Source organism: Lithobates pipiens, unplaced genomic scaffold, assembly GCF_037356315.1.
Source record: "Lithobates pipiens isolate NorthernLeopardFrog02 unplaced genomic scaffold, aLitPip1_a1.2 Scaffold_13, whole genome shotgun sequence".
NCBI classification, from domain to species: domain Eukaryota; kingdom Metazoa; phylum Chordata; class Amphibia; order Anura; family Ranidae; genus Lithobates; species Lithobates pipiens.
The window spans coordinates 271,550,461-271,576,332 of NW_027507718.1; the positions used below are offsets into that span (position 1 = coordinate 271,550,461).

At 45.4% G+C, this 25,872-nt stretch overlaps 1 protein-coding gene across 1 annotated transcript in view; it reads right to left on the minus strand.

Moving 5' to 3' along the window:
- The window catches only part of EMCN (endomucin), a 214,634-nt gene that overhangs the window by 36,132 nt on the left and 152,630 nt on the right, over positions 1-25,872 (minus strand). Inside the window, exons 10-11 of the mRNA XM_077476623.1 lie at positions 11,629-11,697; positions 4,964-5,032 (exon numbers count right to left, since the gene is read on the minus strand). Of these exons, the coding sequence (XP_077332749.1) occupies positions 4,964-5,032; positions 11,629-11,697 (138 nt within the window). The remainder of the gene's footprint in view (positions 1-4,963; positions 5,033-11,628; positions 11,698-25,872) is intronic.

Sequence of the window (25,872 nt, forward strand, 5' to 3'; positions counted from 1 at the left end):
CAGGTACTCGGGTACTCTGATGGCCTGGTGACAGGTACTCGGGTACTCTGATGGCCTGGTGACAGGTACTCGGGTACTCTGATGGCCTGGTGACAGGTACTCGGGTACTCTGATGGCCTGGTGACAGGTACTCGGGTACTCTGATGGCCTGGTGACAGGTACTCGGGTACTCTGATGGCCTGGTGATAGGTACTCAGGTACTCTGATGGCCTGGTGATAGGTACTCGGGTACTCTGATGGCCTAGTGACAGGTACTCGGGTACTCTGATGGCCTGGTGACAGGTACTCGGGTACTCTGATGGCCTGGTGACAGGTACTCGCTTACTCTGATGGCCTGGTGACAGGTACTCGGGTACTCTGATGGCCTGGTGACAGGTACTCGGGTACTCTGATGGCCTGGTGACAGGTACTCGGGTACTCTGATGGCCTGGTGACAGGTACTCGGGTACTCTGATGGCCTGGTGACAGGTACTCGGGTACTCTGATGGCCTGGTGACAGGTACTCGGGTACTCTGATGGCCTGGTGATAGGTACTCGGGTACTCTGATGGCCTGGTGACAGGTACTCGGGTACTCTGATGGCCTGGTGACAAGTACTCAGGTACTCTGATGGCCTGGTGACAGGTACTCGGGTACTCTGATGACCTGGTGACAGGTACTCTGATGGTTTGGTGACTGGTATTTGGGTACTCTGAAGGGCGGTGACAGGTACTCATATGGACTGTGACAGGTACTCGGGTACTCAGATGGACTGTGACAGGTACTCGGGTACTCAGATGGACTGTGACAGGTACTCGGGTACTCAGATGGACTGTGACAGGTACTCGGGTACACAGATGGACTGTGACAGGTACTCGGGTACCCTGATGGACTGTGACAGGTACTCGGTACTCTAATGGACTGTGACAGGTACTCAGTACTCTAATGGACTGTGACAGGTACTCGGTACTCTAATGGACTGTGACAGGTACTCGGTACTCTAATGGACTGTGACAGGTACTCGGGTACTCTGATGGCCTGGTGACAAGTACTCAGGTACTCTGATGGCCTGGTGACAGGTACTCTGATGGTTTGGTGACTGGTATTTGGGTACTCTGAAGGGCGGTGACAGGTACTCATATGGACTGTGACAGGTACTCGGGTACTCAGATGGACTGTGACAGGTACTCGGGTACCCTGATGGGCCGTGACAGGCACTCGGGTACCCTGATGTGCCGTGACAGGTACTCGGGTACCCTGATGTGCCGGGACAGGTACTCGGGTACTCAGATGGGCCGGGACAGGTACTCGGGTACTCAGATGGGCCGGGACAGGTACTCGGGTACTCAGATGGGCCGGGACAGGTACTCGGGTACTCAGATGGGCCGGGACAGGTACTCGGGTACTCAGATGGGCCGGGACAGGTACTCGGGTACTCAGATGGGCCGGGACAGGTACTCTGATGGGCCGGGACAGGTACTCGGGTACTCAGATGGGCCGGTACAGGTACTCGGGTACTCTGATGGGCCGGGACAGGTACTCGGGTACTCTGATGAACTGTGACAGGTACTCGGGTACTCTGATGGGCTGGGACAGGTACTCGGGTACTCTGATGGGCTGTGACAGGTACTCGGGTACTCTGATGGGCTGGGACAGTTACTCGGGTACTCAGATGGGCTGGGACAGGTACTCGGGTACTCAGATGGGCTGGGACAGGTACTCGGGTACTCAGATGGGCTGGGACAGGTACTCTGGTACTCAGATGGGCTGGGACAGGTACTCAAATACTCTGATGGACTGTGACAGGTACTCTGATGGACTGGGATTGACAGGTACTATGAGGGGTGGTGACAGGTCCTCTTTATTGGGGGGGGGGCAAATCAGTGTGATTGGTGTACACTGTATGCGGTAACGAGATGTTACCGCAATCTCCTCCTCGCACACGATCGGTGTGTGAGGAGGAGAACCCGGTAACATCCCGTTACCGCGGTTTGTTTACATTTTAGTGATCGGCTGTGAAAGGATCACAGCCGATCACGTGGGTAAACAGCCGGCCAATGGCTGTTTACCAGCGTCGGTGACGAGCAGTGTTCCCGGGGAACACGCCGTCAGCGACGTGCACGCGCAGTGCGCTCGCGATCGCGCGCATGCGCCGTGCACGTTCGGGGTGTGACCATCTGTGATCGGCCGTGACTTCATCACGGCCGATCACGTGGTAAACAGCCATAACGAATGGCTGTTCACCCCCTTCGGTGGCGAGCGGTGTCTCCGTGACACGCCGCCACCGAAGAAACAGGGATGCGCGCGCACGATCCTGTTTAAACGGGAGGACGTCATATGACAGCCTCCCGCCACAATAGGTGCGCCGCCTGGCCGTCATTTGACGGCCGGCGGTCGGCAACCAGTTAATAAAAGTTATACTTGAAATTTTATGCTTTCATTACAAAATTTAAATCATTATTCATGGATTGACTCACAACTTCAGGCTGGGTTCCTACTAGTGCGAATTGGATGTGGGTTTCCTGGCATCCAATTTGCACAGCAGGAGATTGTGACTGGCTCTCTATGGAGCCGGTTCACATATCTCCACAGCGGCTCTAGTGTGATTTGCACAGGAGCCCTGTTAGTCTTTTGGTCCACTTCAGGTCTGAATTCAGCCAAAAATTCAGGCTGAAATTGGACCTGAAATGGTGAACGAGGACAAACCGGACTCCTGCTGTGAGCCATTGCATGCTCATATGTGAACCCAGCCTTAAGGGTTTTTTTTTTCCTTTTCCATTTTCAGTACCTGGGATTATGGCCTTATCTCTTTGATGGCCATACTCCCCCTTCTTTCTAGCAAAAATAGCAATAATTGATTGTTTTTTTTTTCCTTTTCCATTTTCAATATGTGGGGTGATGGCCTGATCTCTTTCCTGGCCTTACTCCCCCTTCTTTCGAGCAAAAATAGCAATAATTGATGGTCCAAAGATGATGATTATGTATCAAATGGCATAGAAGATCAGGTTGTAGAATGGCCACATCTGTCAATATATGTGGTCATTATTGGCTCCATCCGTACTTATGCGATAGAAATGTTTATTTTGGATGCAGTGTATGTATGGCCAGGTCTGTTAAAGATCCAGCTGACCAATCCTTGTGTTTGTTAGAATTATTCAGTTAGACATATAAGAAGCTGGACAATTCAAACAACAGATATGGCGACTTGAAATCCACACAAACAAAAGTATGCTATTATAAGCTAAACATCACATTCTGGAAGCAGGTAATTTCTGTACAGCTGCAATGTGTTCTCGGTCTGGCAGCCATGTTTCATGAACATACATTTCAATTACGCACTGTGCTTTACTAAGCGTAGAGCAGAAAGTGAATCTGGTAGTCCTGCCTTGGTATCACTATGGGAGTTTTTCAGCCACAATGCATACACAGAGTGTTCATGGCTGCAGGCTACAAAAGTGCCTGATGAAGGAGCACGCATGCTCCGAACACGAGCTCGACCACACCTCCCGTCCATCACCGCTGATGTGCTTATTGTTTGACCGTCTTCAGCCTCGGAGCCTCAGGAACTGCTGACCACCACCGCTGCCCAGCTGGACTACAGGAGCCCAAGCTACTTATGCCATGCAAATTATATCTCACCAAAATGGGAATTGATCTAACTTTTATTAAACATTGAATTTTAAATGATATACTGCACTCAGAGTGGCGCTGCTCCTCTCTCTCTCTCTCACCCATGTCCACAGAGTCGCTTCTGCTCTCTACAGCTGGTACAGCTCTACACTAATACAGACCAGAACCCCTAAACCAGGGATCCTCAAACTACGGCCCTCCAGCTGTTGCAAAATTACACATCCCATGAGGCATTGTGAAACTCTGACATTCACAGACATGACTAGGCATGATGGGAATTGTAGTTCCTGAACAACTGGAGGGCCATAGTTTGAAGACCCCTGCCCTAAACCCTGGTCTGGTCTCAGAAAATGTACTTTGCCTACTGGCACACCTGGACCTTGGAACTATTTCCACATAGCGCTAGCTGCGTTTCTAGCTCTCCATCTTTTTTAATTTCAAGGAAGATGTTGCTAGTTGCAAGCAATTGTCTTTTTTATTGCTCGAAAACCAGGTATTTTTATTTTTTACTGTAGTATTTTGCAATTGGGGGAGCATTTCTACCCATGTATCATGTAAAAATTAAGGTATGTGGGTAAAGAAATTATTTTATTGAGAAAAAAAAAAATTCAATGTATATGCTGCAGTGGATATTCATGTTGGAAACTGGATTTTTGGGTTGAATCAGACCAGAACAATAAGGACTTATCTTATCCTAGCTGAGCTTTACCTCTGCTACCAGTGTACAGTATATCATTATTCTACCAAGTAGGTAAAAACATATCGAGTATGTTATGTAAATCAACCTTTGCTACTCCCATTCTTGGTAACCAGCATCGTGCAGACATTTAATTTTGGAGAGGGTCCTGCAACTGAACTTTGCTGCAACAGTCATCTGGAGGTATCTCTATTAATAAATACTGTTTATATACCTGGATATATGTGCACAATTCCACCAGGACTCTTATTGGGCCATTTGCTGGTAATACCTGTTTGTACATTGGATGTATGTACTATTGTTTTTTTCTTATATATATATATTATTTCCATACTGGTGTGTATCTATATACTTGGTAAATGTTTTATGCTGGTTGCAGTAGTTCCTCTGCTCCCAATTATTTTGATTAGATTGCTTGTTCATTTCCCAGGAAATGAATCCCCTCTGTTTACAGAGGCCTTGTCCTGGGTGAAGGCACTGCCAACTTTATTATCAAACCCATTCTTCCACTCAGCGAAGGTTCTGTTTTTTCTATTTACCTTCAAGTTTAGTACATTATCTTGTTTGGGGAGGGCCATTTGTCATAACCCCCCAAAAAAGGGCCAAAGCTCTGTTATAATTGTACAAATAATTTCTCTAATTCTCTATGTTTGCTTACCTTTGTTACTTTTGGCAGACATTTTTTCCGTACCATCACTTGAATTGCTACCACCGTGGTCTTTGGAGTCTTGGAGTATAAAAAAAGACAGGCATTTAATTCAGGTAAACACAGGTGACCACAATGTTTCAGTACACACCTGAAGGAAATTAACTGGTTAATGTCAGGTCAAAGGATGGACACGAGGTGGTTAATGTGCAGAATAAGGGAACTGAGGGTTTAATAAACAGGTCACACTGAATCAGAGAGTTTAAATGTACAGAAGAAAGGGGAGTGGGGGTAAAAGGTTTAAAAAAAGATTCCACAATCAATTAAAACACCTTAACCATGAATCTGCTTCTAATGATCCCTTCATTCATTGATAAATTAAACTTCCTCCCTTCCTTTGTTGTTACAGGAAGGGGATGGCCCTTAAAGTGGTTGTAAACCCTTACAAACCACTTTGACCTATAGGTAAGCCTAGATTAAGGTTTACCTGTAGGTCCAAGAAATATCTCCTAAACCTATATGGTTTAGGAGATATTTACAAAAAGACAGGCCCCGCTGTCTACGGAGCATGTGCGCAGGCGCACTGAGCAGGCTGCAGATCACGGCGATATGCCACTCGTGTCTGCTCCCATGCGCATGCGCGGGAGTGACGTCATCGCGACTCCGGCAAAAAACAGAGCCGGAGCAGCAAGACCCGGAAGTCACTCCGGGATACATGGCAGCGGCGAAGATGAAGACGGAGGACCTCTTTGGGGGCTTCGTACTCAGGTAAGTTATTCATAATAACTATGCTATGCATACTAGCTCATTATGCCTTTGCCTTGCAGGTTGCATTTTTTTAATAGCCTTTACTTCCTCTTTAATAGTACAAAACAGTGTGTACATTTGTGATCACCATGGTCGCCACAGTGATCACAAGGTACAGAGCCACTCAGATCAGCTGTGTACATTGTGTCTGTAATCTGAGCCTTCTAATGACAGTACTTTTTTCTACCACTAGATGTCCTTAGTCTTCCAGATTGAATGAAGACCAGCATCATTCAGGTCAATCAATCAGGTGATTGCAGCAGAAAAGCTTAATTGGGTGGCGTTTTGAGTATAAACAGGGCACAGGCCATTCGCCCTGAACACTCCCAGTCCCACTCTACAACCATTCATTCATTATTTCATTCCACCCTGTTGCACCTGATTGGCGGGTCCGGTGGATGGTAGGTGGGGCTTATCATAGAACTATCACTTCTAGTTTTACACCACTCGGGGAGCACGGCCTGATGGAACAGATGGGCAAGCTAATAATCTTAGCTACGATGTGTCCATCTCAGTACCGCCCCTGGGCCTCAGATGGTCTCTAGACATGGATTAGGTAGATTGATTCCCATCACTCACTGACAGCCGCCGCTCCACATAGGCATACGCTGTACAGTATTAATACACAGTAATTTCCCCGCTTCTCTCCCCACCAGAGCAGCCAGTGCAGAGTCAGACTGAGCCCGGGCATGATCACGTGGCTAGAGGAGCAAAGAGACTGAGAGAGAGATAGAGTTAGCGATCCTTCCTGACCGTCCTCTAGTCAAACTGTATACAGCTATACACCCACATCTTATCCTGACTGTATATTGGAGACCTTCCTCCATCATCACTGTGACTGCACATATACATCATCTGTCCTGTTACTATGTATGTATATAGCTTTATACAGGACAGATGATGTATATCTGCAGTCAGTGATGGAGGAAGGTCTCTATATAAGGGAAGGAAGGTGGATAAATACAGCTATATATACACCCACCATCTTCCTTCCTGTATATAGGGACCTTCCTCCATCATCACTGACTGCAGGTATAGATCATCTGTCTTGTATACAGCTATATACATAGTACCAGAACAGATGATGTCTACCTACAATCAGTGATAATGGAGGAAGGTCTCTATATACAGGAACGAAGATGGTGGGTGTATATACAGCTGTATACACCCACCTTCCTTCCCGTATATACTAGAGACTTTCCTCCATCCTCATGATGGGCATAGTGTGGCCGCATATGATGGGCATAGTGTGGCCGCATATGATGGGCATAGTGTGGCCACATATGATGGGCATGGGTGAGGCCGCATATGATGGGGCACAGTGGCGGCATTTGATGGGACACAGTGGCTCCATTTGATGGGGCACAGTGGCTCCATTTGATGGGGCACAGTGGCTCCATTCAATAGGCACAGTGGCTGCATTTGATAGGCACAGTGGCTGCATTTGATAGGCACAGTGGCTGCATTTGATGGGGCACAGTGGCTGCATTTGATGGGGCACAGTGGCTGTATATGATGGGGCACAGTGGCTGCATTTGATGGGGCACAGTAGCTGCATTTGATGGGGTACTGTGGCTGCATTTGATGGCCCAGTGGCTCCATTCGATAGGCACAGTGGCTGCATTTGATAGGCACAGTGGCTGCATTTGATGGGGCACAGTGGCTGTATATGATGGGGCACAGTGGCTGCATTTGATGGGGCACAGTAGCTGCATTTGATGGGGTACTGTGGCTGCATTTGATGGCACTGTGGCTGCATTTGATGGCACAGTGGCTGCAATTGATGGCACAAGGGCTGTATTTGATGGGCACAGTAAGGCTGCAATTGATGTTTTTTTTCAGTATTTTTCAGAATTTTTCAGTTTCTTTGCACCCCCCCAAAAAATGTTGAGCAGCAGCGGCCACTGCTTTACGTTCTCTACCAGGTAAAGAACGTGCACGTTGTTGATGTGAAGAGCACTGGAAGCTGCAAGGGATTCTAAATACTTTAGTGCCTTCTTGGTGCCTGAAGTTACTTGCTATACTATATTTTCAGATTTTTGCTGCACTTCTTAAGAACTGACCCAGATCTCACTATTAAGAGATTTGCACATATATATATATATATATATATATATATATATATATATATATATATATATATATATATTTGTATTACTTTTTTAGTTGAGAGACTGTCAAAATTGAATTGTGTCTTGTGCTTAATCATATAGATTATTTAACCTGAGGTGATAACAGCAGCTTAGAATGCTACAAGCTTTTCTATTATCTGTTCACCCATGCTAGAAGGCAGCACCCAGTAGCTGTAACCTAAGAAATGAAGAATGTGTATTTTACTGTATTGGTAGCAGAAATAATCCAGCATGCTTTGCTTCATCAAAAAGCTAGAGCTGAATGTCAGAAAGGAATGAAACTATTATTTTTTCATAGTGCACAAATGAGCATTTCTTAAAAAAAAAAAAAAGAGATGACCTTTAAAAAGAAAGCAGCTTTCTAAAATCTGACTGCACATAATGTATTATCATACAGCGTGATCTATATGGATGGAAAAGCAGCAGATTAACTGACTGTATACCTATACAAGTATCCGTTTTATCATTTGTGTGCTTTATAAATTATTTTATTTCTTCTGAAATTTTTTTTTTATATGATGTCATCTAGTAAAGAACAATTACAAATAAGTATATAAATCATGGAATGGACTACAGCTGATAATAAATCTGTTGTTTTTTTTTTTTTAGCAAAACACTACTGAAAGCAGATTTAATGTTTTGGATGGAATGAGGTAGGGTTCAGACTCCTATCAGGTCCTACAGCTTTCCATGGCCTCAGCATGAATGTTAAAAGGTGAGTTTAGTTTTTCACGTTTACTATAGAGCAGGGGCCTCCAAACATCCTTAACAAAGAGCCAGTTTACTGAAGTCCTTCAGACTTTAGAGGGACCAAACTGTAGCCATTAGCCCTTGTACACACGGTCGGACATTCCGACAACCAAATCCGTCGGATTTTGTCTGAAACTGTTGCATACACACAGTCGGACAAAGTTGTCAGAAAATCCGATCGTACTTAACGTGATGACGTTATTTTGTTAGGACGGGACTACGTTCAGGCTAGTAGCCAATAGCTTTGGTCTAGGAATTTGATCTGAGCATGCGTGGCACTTTGTCCGATCGGAATTCTCTACACATGATTGGACAAAGTCCGATCAGATCATGTTGTCGGAAGATTTTATAGCCCAGCTGGAAAACTTGGTCTGTCGGATACTCCGACGGAAACAGTCCAATGGAGCCCACACACTGTCGGATTATCCGACAACACGGTCCTATCAGACATTGTCCATCGGAATGTCCGACCGTGTGTACAAGGGCTTAGGAGTAGAAAAGGTGCCGACATCAGTGGGAAAAAACAATGTTCCATCTTTGATGTCAGTGGGAGGACATCAAAGATGCCTACTTAGCACAAGAGATTGCCCACTTAGCACAAGTATCATTTAGAGTACACTTTGCATTTTCTCAATGAATGTCACCCTGCCTTCCAATCAGAGAGTGCCATGCAGATCACTGTAGTAGCAGCGTCTACTACAGACATTTCCATCTTCCACTGGGATTCCACAGGAATCCATTGGTCAAAATGACCATACTTGGGATTCAGCTTTAAGGTTCTCTTTTTCATCACTTTTTTGTTAATGCTGCCAAAATGTCAGTTTGTTTTGTGCTTTAAACATAATGATTATCTAACCTAGTTTTTCTCAACCTTTTTTCAGTCAAGGCATCCTCCAAAATTATGGACAGTCTCAAGGCACCCCATTCTAAAATGTAAAAAACTATTCTAATAGTTTTACATAATGCAGCAACATAGGACACCCATGTTAGGGCTCATGTACATACAGACTATGTTGACCTTTTGACCGCCAGCCACAAAAAATGGCAAGGCATGGTTTTGCGCTTTCCCCCAGCTGGCAGGCAAAACGTTCCTCTCCTGAACGCAATTCTTTTGTTGAACCTCCCCTAACCACAGCAGCTTCTAAACTCTTGTAAAAGCCTATGAGGGGAGATTTACTAAAACCGGAGCACTCAGAATCTGGTGTAGCTGTGCATGGTAGCCAATCAGCTTCTAACTTCAGCTTGTTCAATTAAGCTTTGACAATAAAACCTGGAAGCCGATTGGTTTCTATGAAGAGCTGCATCAGATTTTGCACATTACTGTTTTAGTAAATGGACACATAGGCTTTTATAGAGTTAAGTTTAGAAGCTTTGGCAAAAAAACGCCAAAAGCTCCTAACTCAAGTTTAGAAGCTGTAGTGTACATGAGTCCTTAGAGGTGATTTATTCTTCCAAATCAAATACACTTTTGCACACTGGTACTGACTGGAAATCCATTGTTTCTCTTTTCCCTCAATTTTTCTCTATAAGTCAGGATATGTGAGCCCCGTGTTGAGGGAGAGAGGCAGAGGAGGGTCAAACAAGGATGCTGTGGAGGCGACAGACATCCTCCTCATCAACTGATGATATCATTGGTTGTTGAGAGGCCAATGTCTGGAATGCTGTAATGATACATAATGGAAACCTGTGGCTTTGTGTAACTAAAAGGCAGACTTGATCCATCTGCTGGCTTATATACAATTTTTCATACATTTTTAGCCATTTTGCCAAGGCACCCCTGAAGAGACCACAAGGCACCCCAGGGTTCCTGGGCACCCTGGTTGAAAAAGGCTGATCTAACCTATGGTGACCATAAACAGCTAAGAATGCCACAAACTTTTCTTTCTAACATAATTTGTTCACATATGCTAGAAGGCTGCATGCTTTGCTTCATAAAAGAGCTGTAGTTGAACGTTAGAAAGGAATTAAACTCTAGTTTTTTTTTTATTCATAGTACATAAATTAATATTTCTTGAAAAAAAAAAAAAAAAGAGATGACCTTTAAACAGAATGCAGCTTTCTAAATTCCTACCCATCCCTATGGAAGGAATAGCAGCAACTTGAATGACTGTATACATATAAATGTGTTTGATTCCATCTGAAATTGTTTTGTGATATGATGTAATCTAGTAACAGTTACAAATAGGTATATAAATAATAGAACTGACTACAGCTGATAGAAGTTTTGGTTTGTTGGTTTGCAAAACTCTACTGAAAGCAGATTTCATGTTTTAGATGGAACGAGTTATGCCCTCAGTCGGACTTTCCAACGGAAAATGTGCGATCGGATCAAGTTGTTGGAAAATCGGATTGTGTGTGGGCTCCATCTGACTTTTTCTATCAGATTTTTCGATGCACAATGTTTGAGAGCAGGATCTAAAATTTTCCGACAACAAAATCCGATCGCATACATTCCGATTGTGTGTAGACAATTCCGACGGAAAAGTGGCACGCATGCTTAGAATAAACTAAGAGATGAAAGCTATTGTCTACTGGCCCGTTTATAGTCCCGACGTACGTGTTTGACACCACCTCGTTCAGAACGATCAGATTTTCCAACAACTTTGTGCAACCGTGTGTATGCAAGACAAGTATGGGGCAAAATCCTTTGGATTTTGTGGTCGGAATGTCCGACCATGTGTACAGGGCATTACAGTTCAAACTCTTATCAGGTCTTACAGGTAGGTCTTCAGGACCTCAGCATAAATGTTAAAAAGTGAGTTTAGTTTTCAAACGTAAGCTTATTACAGAGAATATAGTAGAGGGAAAGTCATACAGCATATATCTGTCAATCTGTGATTTGCTTTAACAAATGTCTTTCTGAAAAATTAGCCCTGTCAGATGATGAATTTGAGACAGGGTTATAACAGATTCAAATGAAGGACTCTTTAGTCTACCCAAAATCTGATTCTCTTTTAATCCATGACCTTGTATTCAGATGATGCTTACCTTTGTCATTTATTGCAGGTTTTTGTATTTCATCACTTGACATTGTACTTGCTTCTTTACTGGGAACATCTAGTAAAAAAAAATGAAATAAAAAAAGAATAAGTAATAAAATAAATACTGTAAGTAAATTCATGAAAATGACTATAATTTATTACAGAATATATTTTAAATGTGTCTTGTTTAAAGAACAGTGTACCTTTAGCCTTTAGGGGAATTGACTATTGGTTTTATTAAAAGCCCTTTTCACCCATTTACTCATTTTTCAGCGTGATATATCTAGTGTTTGTGTGTGGTTAAAGTCAGTTGGTTAAACCAAAAACACAGATTGAAACAAAAATAAAATTACACTAGCATGTTCCAAAAATCTTCTATGTTTAACCATTTTAGATCTGGCCATAAGAAAATGATCCATTTCAACCTTTTGGGGTTGTGTATCTAAATGGTGACTTTATGCCACTTACAAAAAAAATTAGCTTGTCTAACAGAACAGTTTTTTCTACAAAGAGAAAAAATATTATGATGAATACCACCACACCAAAGCAGTGTACATTTTTGGAACCCCCGGCACTGACAGCTGATGAGGGATGTTTGTAACTTTTTGGGGCCCTTTAAAAAGGCAACAGTGCCTTCAAAAAAGATCTCCTCGGGGGTGTGACCAGCTTGCGAGCGAGATGGCCGCTTATGAACAGAACTCCTCACAACGACCGCTACAAAGAGCATCTACCAACTCCCTGTTGTCTCCCACAGCACCCGGAGCTTATCCTCCACTACCACAGCACCCGAGGGGAATGTCAGTGAAGAGGTAGGAGGAACGGCTCTCCCGCAAACTGACGGCTTTCATGTATCAGCCAACTGCGCAGCATGGCCAAAATGGCGCCGTGGCCGGAGCGATCGGGGCAGAGACAGCGGTTACCATGGCTACATATTCCGAGCATACCGCTTGCTCTTCAATGCCTCAGGACACCTCTCGGACCACAGGGGTGGAATCCCAGCCTTCTCCTCTGGGCACGCTGAACACAAGCAGCCCTGCAAAGGCAAAGATGAGCAAAAAAATAGGAGAAAATAGATATCTCCAAAAGAAGGTCACCAGCGAACACTATGACCAGTGCAAAATCAATTTTATTACAAAAAAACCCACTACTTTAATTAATTCAACACCATAAGAAAAGGGGAGGTTTTACAAACATCACAAACTCATTTAAAAAACATTGACAACGTTGTCAATTCAATTAAAAACAAACAGACGGGGCCGCGGCTACATCCATCACACTCATACCACTGTCACCATACCTAAGATAGTAATACTAGCTACTCAAATGTCCATAGGAACATTTATCCAGCAAGTTCAGTCAGTAGCAGATGGTATATCTGGTATACTGGGTGGGTGAAGAACTAAACAAGTGTTTTTTTACATTTCCATGAAGATCTCTGCCTTTCAAAATTTCAATGTACAGCTGATATTGGTAGCACAAAAAGCAGCTTCTTTTCTATGGTTATTTTTATAAAGTGCATATAGCTCTAAGGAGTCAACAAATAGTTTATGAATGTCACCAGGGGAGTACTAGAAGTAAGGGATATGTTTTCACTTCCAAACAATATCATAAACAGCTCATGATACTCTCACCATCTCCGCTGTATTGCACTTCCATCCATCAAACATATTCCTCTACCCAGGTATAGGCAGCTGCTACGGTTTATACTGTCTTTGGATTGCACTTATAACACATCTTTCCATGTCTATGTGTATCGGCAATCATCATCTGATAAATGTCCAAACCAAATGCCACCACCGATGTATGCAGAGAGCTTCGGGTCAAACAGCACGCAATCCCGCTGTAGCACGCTGACGTCACTGCTGACACGTTTCACCAACCAATTGCCTTCGGTTTCTTCAAAGTAAGGAGGAGTTAGCACTGACTAGTATAAATAGGCCGTCAGTAATACAATTACTATCTTTTGCCACTAGGTTTCATCTCTGCCAACTTTCAAAGCCATTTTCAAAAACATTCAGAATCATTTTGTGTTTGCAACATGCGATGATTGTTTATAAAGGAAAGCCACAGAAATCATTATAACAAATAGATACAAAGTAAAAACAACATTGAGCAAACAGAGGGCTTCTTCATATTTCAATGACCAGTTTGGTCTATTGTAGCTATCTGAGTGCATTTCACAATAGATTTTATACATAGAAACCTATGCAGGGGATAACGCAAAATTGTTTGCGATGATTCAAATATAAATTTTTCTAAAAATGGCTGCAAACTGCATTCTGTATTTAACCGTTTAGGCACCAGGGAGTCTAAATAGTATGTCCACATCTTTTCCCTCCAAAGAAGTATATTATCAAAGTCTCCCTTTCTAGTAGGTAAATAAAGAACATAGATGCCTTTTACTAAGAGGCCCTTAGGGTTACCATTGTGAAATTTTGCAAAATGTAGAGGGATCGGACGATCATCATCTTTTTTATTGATACTACTGATGTGCTCACCAATCCTTACGCGGAGTTGTTGCTTGGTCTTTCCAGTGTAGATTTTACATATATTATATTGACCGCAGGCATACATTCCATGAGGGGCCTTTATTTTTGTAAGCCTTTATTCTTGTAAGTCACCTAATTTCCGAGCCCTTCTCACAGTGAAGAGAGATCTGGGACCCACTATATCAGCCATTAGTGGTGCAGATCTTAATATATGCCAGTTTTTGGCCAAAATTTCCTGTACCTCTGCCCACTGGGAGCCGAATCGAGTGATGATCCCAGGATACTTTTTCCCTGTATCCAATGCCTGTGGTAGCGGTTTCTTAGATTTAATTAGAAGATCCCTCCGGTTTTATTTGCGCCCTTCGTTTAGCTTTTTTGAGAGTATAATGTGAATATCCTCTGTCTAAATCACTGATATAAATCGCATGCCTCCCTTTGGAACTGTTTATCCTCAGAACAGTTTCTTCTAATGTAAAGAAACTGTCCTGTCAGTATGCCATTAATGAGGGATTTCAGATGATGGCTCTGAGCCAGAAGGAGGGTATTTGCAGCTGTCTCCTTACGAAACGTACTGGTTACAATTCCCTCCATATGTCTACTTAATTGCAAATCCAGAAAAGAAAGTGTTTCAGTATGATATGTGAATATCAAATGAATGTTCCTGTAATTTAAATTTAATTGAGACATAAAGTCCTCCAGTTGCTCAGATGACCCTGCCCATATCATACGGATGTCATCGATGTACCTCAGCCACAATAAACAGTGGCTGAGGTACATTGAGGATTATAAACAACCTCCTCCTCCCAAAACCCCAAGTGAAGACACGCATAGGAGGGCCCATGGTGCTCCCATGCTCGTGTCCCTGACCTGTTGATAATGTTTACCCATGAATAGGAAATAATTATTGTTTAACATGAATTCCAATAGTTCAACTTCAAACTCATTATGGGCACCCAGTAAGGGAAAATGTTGATCCAAAAAGTATTCTGTAGCTTTTAAGACCCATTGGTGAGGAATCTACGTATATAGACTTTCCACGTTGATGCCTGGTGTTGCTGGTGTTGTTTTGTTTCTGTATTACAGGCATCTGCAGCAGTTAAAGTGGGTGTTGTGTACCTCCTGCACAGTGTACACCTGAACCTACCCCTTATTGCTGGTGTTGTTCTGTTTCTGTAATACAGGCATCTGCAGCATTTACAGTGGGTGTTGTGGGCCTCCTGCACAGTATACACCTGAAGCTACCCCTTATTACTGGTGTTGTTCTGTTTCTGTAATACAGGCATCTGCCGCAGTTAAAGTGGGTGTTGTGTGCCTCCTGCACAGTATACACCTGAAGCTACCCCTTATTGCTGGTGTTGTTCTGTTTCTGTAATACAGGCATCTGATAGGAGAGAGGAGGAGGAGGAGGCACATCTCCAAAGAGGCAGGATGCCCTCCGGGGGCCAGCTTAAGGGCAGCACACTGCCTGTGCAGAGCGATGCCTCTGCGCGTTATTCCAAAAGTTCTTTGGTGTGGGCCTTTTTTGAGACGAGTGCATGAGATCGCACCGCTGCTATTTGCAACATATGTCTCAAGTGTATCTCGCGTGGCCAAAACATCAGCCACTTGGGCACCACATGCTTGACCAGACATATGTTGACCTGCCATGCAGCTGGTTGGCAAGCGTACCTTAAAGACCCACACCAAAGAACAAAGCGGACCTCTCCTTGCTCCTCATCAGCTGGGATCTCCAACCCCACTATACCTTCAGTCCTCTCTAAAACCTGCACTGAGAGGAATGAAGGTGTAGCATTAGGTGTGTCACAGCCAAGTACTTGCGGGCACTCTGCTAGCAGAACACCGATGTCTGATTGTACCAGGCAAATTTCCCTGCCCCAGCTGCTGGACCGTTGAAAGCAGTTCACTCCCAGCCATTCACATGCCCAGCGGTTGAATGATAGCTTGGCTAAATTGCTAGCACTTCAACTGCTGGCTTTCAGTTGGTAGACTCGGCCCCTTTACATGAGTTTTTGCAATGTGCGGTTCCTCAGTGGCAGGATCCCAAATGCCACTTTTTCTCATGGAAGGCGATTCCGGCTCTCTACTGGCATGTGGAAGGCAATGTCCAGGCAGAACAGAGGCAGGAAGAGGAGGACTTTCTTGCCTCTCAAGGCCCCCTCTATCTAGATAGTGTTCCTGCTGTCCCACCCATCACACAGGAAGAGGAGGAGGATTGTGTCAGCATGGAGGTGGAGCCTGGCACTCAGCATCAGCAGTCTTTTAGGGATGATTTACAGTCCCAAGAAACCTGTGGACTTGTACGTGGCTGGGAGGAGGTGGCTGCGGATCATGTCGTCCTTAGTGACCCAGAGGACTCCGGACCAAATGCCTCAGCTAACCTATGCTGCATGGCCTCCCTGATCCTGCAAAGCCTGCGGAAGGATCCTTGTATTCTTCGGATCAAGGAGAGGGACCATTACTGGCTGGCCACTCTCCTTGATCCACGGTACAAGAGTAAGGTTCCGGACCTTATCTTGCCATCACAGAGGGAGTAGAGGATGAGACATCTCTGGGAGGCCTTGCAGAAAGGTCTGTGTAACGCGTTCCCAGAGACTGGGAGGTTACAAACTCTTGGTCCTGGACAACGTGTTGCTGAGGCTTCGGTCAGTCACAGAAGGAGCGGTGGAGAAGGTGGCCGTCTGACCGATGCGTTCAGACAATTTTTTAGTCCGCAGCCCCAAGGTATGATCAGTTCCAGCAATCATCGCCAGCGTCTGATTTACATGCTGCAGGAATACCTAGGGGCAAGGTCAGACTTGGACACCTTTCCCACAGAAAATCCTCTGGCTTACTGGGTCTTGAGGATGGATCACTGGCCAGAGCTTGCACAGTATGCAATTGAGCTACTGGCCTGTCAGGCATCCAGCGTTCTTTCAGAACGCACCTTCAGTGCTGCTGGAGGCTTTGTAACCGATCACAGGGTGCGCTTGTCCACCGACTCGGTTGATCGACTGACCTTCATAAAGATGAATCAGTCTTGGATCACCACCAGCTACCAAGTACCTGAAGCTGATGTAACCAAATAATTTTTTTTTGAAATGTCACATCCCTTCAAGACTGCCTATGCTAATGCTAAGTGACTGTCCTGTTATGTTGACTGACTATCCTCTTCCTCCTCAATGATCCTGCTGATAGCTTGGAAGAACATGTTTGGTTCTGGGTGACGTCACCAGAGGCTCATTCCTGCACTGCAGCTAGAGTATATGGGATAGGTTGCAGTGTCGTGGCACCAGCACCAGTGCCTAAGGCCCAATTTTTCAGCCCCTGTTTAACAGGGGCATGTAATTACAATTTTTGATGTAATGCTTTGCATCAGGGCTCATTCCTGCACTCCAACTAGAGTATCTGGGAGAGGTTGCAGTGTCGTGGCACCAGCACCAGTGCCTAAGGCCCTATTTTTCAGCACCTGTTCAACAGGTGCATGTAATTACAATTCTTGATATAATATTTCACAGCAGGGCCCGTTCCTGCGCCAACCAAGAGTAACTGTGAGGACATACAGTGTTGTGGCACCAGCACCACCATCACCATCACAACCACCAAAGGCCCAATTTTTCTACCACTGTTCAACAATGGCATGTAATTACAATTCTTGATATAATCATTCACAGCAGGGTGCTCCAGCGCCCACTAAGAGTCACTTTGAGGGCTTACAGTGTTGTGGCAACACCAACACCTTAGGCTCACATTTCTGCAGAGCATATAGGGCAGGCCCCTACTTTCAAACATCCAACTTACAAAAGTTTCCTACTTGCAAACGGAAGGAGACAACAGGAAGGGAAATGAAAAAATAAGGACGGCAAAAAAATTATACAGGGGTGATAACCCTTCCTTATGTTTTCCAAAAAGCTTAAAAATAGATTTTTTGACTGGAGCTACACTTTAAAAATTTACCAGTTCAAAATTACAAACATATTCTACTTAACACAACAAACCTACATAGTCCCTGCCTGTATACTGCTGTTCTTAGTATATAGGGCCTGGGGGCCCCATGCCTTTCCTTTTTTAATTCGGGTACAGGGTTCCCCTTAGTATCCATACTAGACCCAAAGGTGCTGGTAATGGGCGGGGGGGCTACCCATGCCATTTTTCTCAATGATTTTCATTCATATTGCCGGAACCAGACATTACATTAAAACCGCAAGCAGTTTTAAATTACTTTTTTCCTGTTAAATGTCATTTTGTGCAGGGACTGTTCTAAACATGGGAAACACGTGCCACTTCACAGGTATACTATAGACACCCCCCAGGCACGATATTTAAAGGAATATTTCACTTTTTGTTCACTTTAATCGTCATTAAAATCAGTGCTCCCGAAAAAACTTTGGTTTTAAAAAAAAAATTTGCCATTGATCCATGTCCCCTGGGGCAGGAGCCGGGTCCCCAAACCCTTTTTAGGACAATATCTTGCATATTAGCCTTTAAAATTAGCACTTTTGATTTCGAACGTTCGAGTCCCATAGACTTTAATGGGGTTCTAAAGTTCGTACGAATTTTCGGTCCGTTCGAAGGTTCTGGTGCGATCCGAACCGGGGGGGGTGTTCGGCTCATCCCTACTTAAGATCAAGCTCGCGACAATACTTGGATCAAAGACAAAATAGCGGATATTGAGGAGAGGTCACAACGCAATAACGTTAAAATCCGCGGCATACCGCAAACCGTACAAACAGCAGACTTACCCTCATATGCCAAAAGTCTAATCAAAATTATTTTGCCGAAGCAAAAAATAGCAAATTGGTCATTGACTGCAATCACAGGTTACCTAAACCCTAATTTCTCTCGGAGGCAGTGCCTAGAGACATAATTCTGCGGGTTCACTTCTATCATATCAAGGAGCAATTTATGCAGAAAGCAAGAGCACTAGGCACCCTACCCGGCCCCTATGGCCAACTGCAAATTTTTTCAGATCTTTCCCAGCACATGTTAAGCCGCTGCAGGCAACTTAACACCATTACCAAGGCCCTGCGCAATAACCACGTCCAGTATCAGTGAGTGGCACCAGCAAAAATTGCCATTATCTATAATGAGTCAAAGTACATAGTGGCCATAGTTCAAAATGGTTTAAACCTCTTACAAAATTGGGGCATTATGCCTGACACACAAGCAGCAACTCCCATGGATCACAGCAATTGAACAGAGCAACCAAATCAGCCATTGCCACAAAGGTCCAACAGGAACCGTCAAGCCACCTAGCAGACACAGTGATGTCCGCATAATGCGGTGCAGCGTGATTTCTGCTCACAATCGGTCAAGTGAACTTTTCTTTTTCCCCCAACTTCGCAATCCTAGGCACAGGTTGTGCCTACTCATAGGAAGCGATATCTAGGTGCTATCCTAGAACTGTTATAGTTTTTGTTTTACTTGTTTTTATTTCGTGTTCTTTGTTATATTCTCTGTCTTCTTCATACGCTCTGAGTTATACTAGCTTCGCATAGCGTCTATATTAAGTTGATAAAGATTACTATCCTTGACTCAGGAACTTAAAGAGCATACTATAAAGTGTCTTCTATCCAACAGTTGAGATATCTGTTTCAACCAAGTACCAAGAACCGCTTCAGTCTACCAATAACTAACCTTTTTTCTGTTTTCGCTACACCCTCAACATGACCATAAAAATCCTGTCGATTAATGCGAATGGCCTAAACCATCCAGCCAAAAGGACATCATTCTGGAAACTAGCATCACAATTTAAATGTGATATTATATGTGCCCAAGAAACCCACTTTTGCCAGGCCAATCCCCCTCCATGTAATAACAGGAACGTCCCTGTCATCTTTACGGCTAATGCCCCAAAAAAGAAAAAGGCACCCTAATTGCCTTCAAGAATACCCTTTCCTTTCAACTACATTCTTGTATGAAGGATCCAGAAGGGCACTACCTTATAATTGTAGGAACTATCAACAACTCCCAATATACTATTGTATCAGTTTATGCACCCAACATCCACCAGCTGAGATTTATCCGCAAACTACATAAAAAAGTTGTGTGGTGCAGTGACTTTAATATCACACCGGACCCCCACATTGATTCCACATCTCTCCCAAACGTGGCAAACCTGCCTTAAACCCAACAATGTCCAAATTAAGATTGTTCGATGTCTGGAGATGTCAGCATGTGGAGGAACCTGATTACACATTTTTCTATCCATGCCACAACTCGTATTCCCACATCGATCTATCTTTGCCAGACCAGTCGACACTACAAAAAGACTTCAGTGTTTACTGTGTAAAAGAACTTTGACCTATGATGACACATCTATCATGGGGTACAGGACAGCCAATTGAGACATTACAGCACATGGACACTTGGACATTCCCCCTAACTTATAAATAGACCCGATCCGGCAGCCATTTTACATTCTTTCTTCTGTCACTATAGGGAGAGGTTGCTGTGTGGAGCAGGGAGAGACTTCAGTGACCCAAATCGCTAACTATTAGGTCCACAAAAGTTCTTTTAAGGACTGGTATCATGGTATAGGTGTTAGGTGTAGTTCAGGATATAGGTTTGAGGCACTGCTATTCAAGTCATTGTTGCAGCAGCCTGAGTGTGTTTTGTCAGTGTAGAGAAAGGGACAGGACGCTGTGTGCTGCAGGGACAGTCAGTTTAATCATTAGCTGTTACTATTAGGTCCACAAAAGTGCCATTCAAGTTATTGTTCCTCTGTTTTGTCAGTTTAAATAGGGACAGGCAGGAAGCTGTGTGTGAGGCAGTGAGGGACAGTCGGTTTAATCAGTAGCTGTTACTATTAGGTCCACAAAGGTTCTTTTCAGGACTGGTATGGTAATAGGCTTGTACACGTATAATATTTTTTCTTCCAAATATAGAAAGAATATTATACTTGACTGCTGCCCTTCTGCTGCAGTAGTCCTTTATCAGTATAGGGACTGAGGTACAGTCTGCTAATCATTCACAACCTACTTGTTCCACAAAGGTCCTTATAAGGACTGGTAAGGTATAGGGTACTACAGTACATAGGGTTGAGTGAGGTACAGTCTGCTATTCCTTAAGGACTGGTATAGGTCCACAATACATAGGGTTGAGGTGCACTACTGCTGACTGCTGCCCTACTGCTGCAGTAGTCCTTTATCGGTATAGGGACTGAGGTACAGTCTGCTAATCATTCACAACCTACTTGTTCCACAAAAGTCCTTATAAGGATTGGTAAGGTCTAGGGTACTACAGTACATAGGGTTGAGTGAGGTACAGTCTGCTATTCCTTAAGGACTGGTATAGGTCCACAATGCATAGGGTTGAGGTGCACTACTGCTGACTGCTGCCCTACTGCTGCAGTAGTCCTTTACCAGTATAGGGACTGAGGTACAGTCTGCTAATCATTCACAACCTACTTGTTCCACAAAAGTCCTTATAAGGACTGGTAAGGTCTAGGGTACTACAGTACATAGGGTTGAGTGAGGTACAGTCTGCTATTCCTTAAGGACTGGTATAGGTCCACAATACATAGGGTTGAGGTGCACTACTGCTGACTGCTGCCCTACTGCTGCAGTAGTCCTTTATCAGTATAGGGACTGAGAGTTTTGTCACAGGGTCATTTAAAAAATGACATGCAGAGGAAGAGGCAGGCCCTTCCGCAGGGGTGGTAGGGGTAGGGCAGGAGCAACAGGCTTGAGTGAAAGTGGGAAGTTGCAGAAGGTGCGTTCAATTACTTTAAAGGACGCACCAGACTTGGTTGAGTGGCTCACTCAGCCTTACTCTTCTGCACCCTCCTCATCCTCTCGATCTGCACCCTCTTCTTCACTCTCTGCTATGTGCACCCCCAAAGACACTACCACTAACAACACCACCACCACCACATACCTTCCGCTTGAGTCACAGGAATTATTTTCCGATCCATATCAAGACATTTCTGATGTGCAGCCACTCTTGGTATTGGATCAGGAAGAGGAGGTAGCAACAACCGCCACTCAGCAGTCTGACGACAGTACCCAGATCAGCCCAAGGAGAAGGTTGGTCCCCGGTGTTGCTGCCTACTGCGAGATCTCTACTTATAGCGGTGGGGAAGGTGACGTCGATGATGACGTGTCTAGTGATGTCACGTGGGTGACCACAAGAGAGGAAGAGGAGGGGATTTCAGAGGGAGATATGGACCAGCAGATAGGGAGGAGAAGCAGGAATAACTTACATTGCACAGGAGGGACAAAGCAGACTGCAAATGTATCAGGAGCGAGTCATCGACCATGTACGATCACATCTGGCGCTCCCAGGACACGGGCACTTGGCTCCGCAGTGTGGGCTTTTTTTAACGTGTCCGCTGCTGACAATAGCATTGCCATCTGCAATCTTTGCAGTCAACGCATTAGTCGCAGTAAGCCCAACACTCACCTAGGGACGACCGCCTTAAGAAGGCACATGAGCAGCCATCACCGAGCCCAGTGGGAGCAACGGAACACACAAAGCCACACTCCAGGCTCTCACTGTCCAGCCTCGTCTTCTACTTCTCCTTCTCCTCTCTCCTCACTTGTCCTCGACTCCACCCTCCATCACGCCAAGCTCAAGTTTTTGTGCAAAAAGGCAGGCTTCCGTGGGCCTAATGTTCGAGTGTAAAAAAATGATGACGCCGTATAACCCTCTTGCCCAATGGTTGACGGCTGGCTTGTCAGAACTGATAGCCCGCCAACTACTGCCATATAAACTGGTGAACTCGGAGGCCTTTCGCAAATTTGTGGCCATTGGAACACCACAATGGAAGGTCCCAGGAAGGAAGTATTTCTCAGAGAAGGGCATCCCAGAGCTATATGGCCATGTTCAGCGGCAAGTGAATGTATCTCTGGAACACAGTGTCGGTGCCAAGATACATCTGACCACAGACACGTGGTCTAGCAAACACGGGCAAGGAAGGTATATCACTTTTACTGCCCACTGGGTGAACCTTCTGACGGCCGTCAAGCATGTAACCCGTGGCACCTGTATAGATTTGGTTTTACCGCCACGGATTGCATGCAGGCCTGGCTCTTCTTCTCCTCCTCCTCCTCCTCCTACTCCATCCTCCTCCCTCTCCTCCTCGGCTGACTACTCCTTTTCCGCTGTTAGCGTCTCTTCCGCTGCTCTGCCCAAGCTCCCCAGAACCTATTCGACATGCCAGGTGAGACGTTGCCATGACGTGCTGCGTCTGTTGTGCCTGGAAGCCAAGAGCCACACTGGCCCGGCACTCCTTTCAGCTTTGCGTTCACAGGCAGATCAGTGGCTAACACCGCTCAATTTGACAGTTGGTAAGGTGGTGTGTGACAACGGTGCCAATCTGTTTAGCGCATTGAAACAGGGCAAAATTACGCACGTGCCATACATGGCACACGTCTTAAACTTGGTCGTGCAGCGATTCGTTGTCAAATACCCTGGGGTCCAGGAAATCTTGCGGCAGACAAGGAAAATCTCGGCCCATTTCAGAAGATCTTACACGGCCATGGCTCGCCTTGCTGACATTCAGCGGTGACACAATCTGCCGGTCAGACGTCTTATTTGCGATTGCCCGACGCGATGGAACTCAACCTTCTATATGCTTGATAGGCTGCTCCAGCAGAAACGTGCAGTTAACGTCTATCTGTATGAACTCTGCGGCAGAACAGGTTCTGGGGAGCTGGGGTTTTTTTCACCGCGCCAGTGGCTGCTCATGCGCGACGCATGCAGACTTCTGCGGCCATTTGAGGAGATCACCAAACTGGTCAGTCGCAGCCATGGCGCCATCAGTGACATGGTACCTTATGCCTTCTTTATGGAGCGTGCATTGCGTCGTGTCATTGATCAAGCTGCGGAGGAGCAGGAAGATGAGGAAGTCGCAATGCTGGATGAATTCCCAGGGGGGGCTACTCTATCTGAGATAAGTCAACAACAGGAGTCTGAAGAGGAGTCAGAGGAGGATGGTGCCGGGGCGGATGAGGAGGAGCAAGAAGAGCATGCTTTAAACCTTTCTGGGATCCCTGTTGTGCGTGGATGGGGAGAGGAGAATGAAGAGGACGACATTATCCTGGATGATGAGCAGGAGCCAGGCCACCACACTGCTTCCAGTTTAGTGCAAATGGGGGCCTTCATGCTCCAGTGTTTTAATAGGGACCCCCGTATAAAAAGCATAAGGATCAAGGACCAGTACTGGGTGGTTATGTACTTAGACCCCCGGTACAAACACAAAATGGCGGAAATGTTACCGCTGTCACAGAGGGCTGTCAGAATGGAGCACTTCCAGGCCTTGCTTTGAGAAATGCTGCATTCTGCTTTTGCGTGCGCTGGCAGAGGAGCAATTCCCACTCCCAGAGAAGGAGTTGCAGATACCAATCCAACAGCGCCTGCAAGAAGAGGCCGGTTTGAAGATGTGTTGGTGACTTCGGATATGAGGTCATTCTTTCAGCCGATCTATCGACAGGTGTCATCCGGATCCAGCATCAGGGAACGCCTAGACTGTCATCTGAGGAGTGATAAACCCCTGGACTACTGGGTGGGCAGGCTTGACCTCTGGCCAGAGCTTGTTCAATTTGCAATCGAACTGTTGGCTTGCCCCTCGTCCAGTGTCCTGTCCGAAAGGACGTTCAGCGCAGCAGGGGGTATCGTGACCGATAAGCGTACTCGCCTAGCTCACGACAGTGTTAACTACTTCACATTTCTAAAAATTAATGAGGCATGGATCTCGGAGGAATTCAACACATGTGACCAGTAGACCATGTATATGTCTATAAACAATTTTTTTAATCGAGCACACAGACCTTCTTTCTTCATTTGGCTCACTTCCTTGTCCAAAAAAAGCACACCGTACTATATGCCCATACCCTCCTGTTTGAAGAGGTTGAGTGGTGTCATATTTCTACTGGGGCTGCTTATTATGGGGGGCTCCCACCATCCGTGTGCTGTGCTGACTTCCTCCTGGGGCTGTACCTCTGCTGTGCATATTATGAGGGGCTCCCACCATCCCTGTGCTATGCTCATTATGAGGGGCTCCCACCATCCCTGTGCTGTGCTGACTTCCTCCTGGGGCTGCTTATTATGAGGGGCTCCCACCATCCCTGTGCTATGCTGACATCCTCCTGGGGCTGCTTATTATGAGGGGCTCCCACCATCCCTGTGCTGTGCTGACTTCCTCCTGGGGCTGTACCTCTGCTGTGCATATTATGAGGGGCTCCCACCATCCCTGTGCTATGCTCATTATGAGGGGCTCCCACCATCCCTGTGCTATGCTCATTATGAGGGGCTCCCACCATCCCTGTGCTATGCTTATTATGAGGGGCTCCCACCATCCCTGTGCTATGCTGACTTCCTCCTGGGGCTGCTTACGGTGCAGGTGTCAGTGCTGTATATCACGGTGCTGGTGTCAGTGCTGTATAACACGGTGCTGGTGTGAGTACTTTATGTCACACTGCTGATGTCAGTGCTCTCTATCACGGTGCTGGTGTCAGATCACTCTATCACGGTGCAGGTGTCATTGCTGTATGTCACGCTGCTGATGTCAGTACTCTCTATCATGGTGCTGCTGTCAGTGCTGTATATCACGGTGCTGGTGTTAGTGCTTTATGTCACGCTGCTGATGTCAGTGCTCTCTATCACGGTGCTGTTGTCAGATCACTCTATCACGGTGCAGGTGTCATTGCTGTATGTCACGCTGCTGATGTCAGTGCTCTCTATCACGGTGCTTCTGTCAGTGCTGTATATCACGGTGCTGGTGTTAGTGCTTTATGTCACGCTGCTGATGTCAGTGCTCTCTATCATGGTGCTGGTGTCAGATC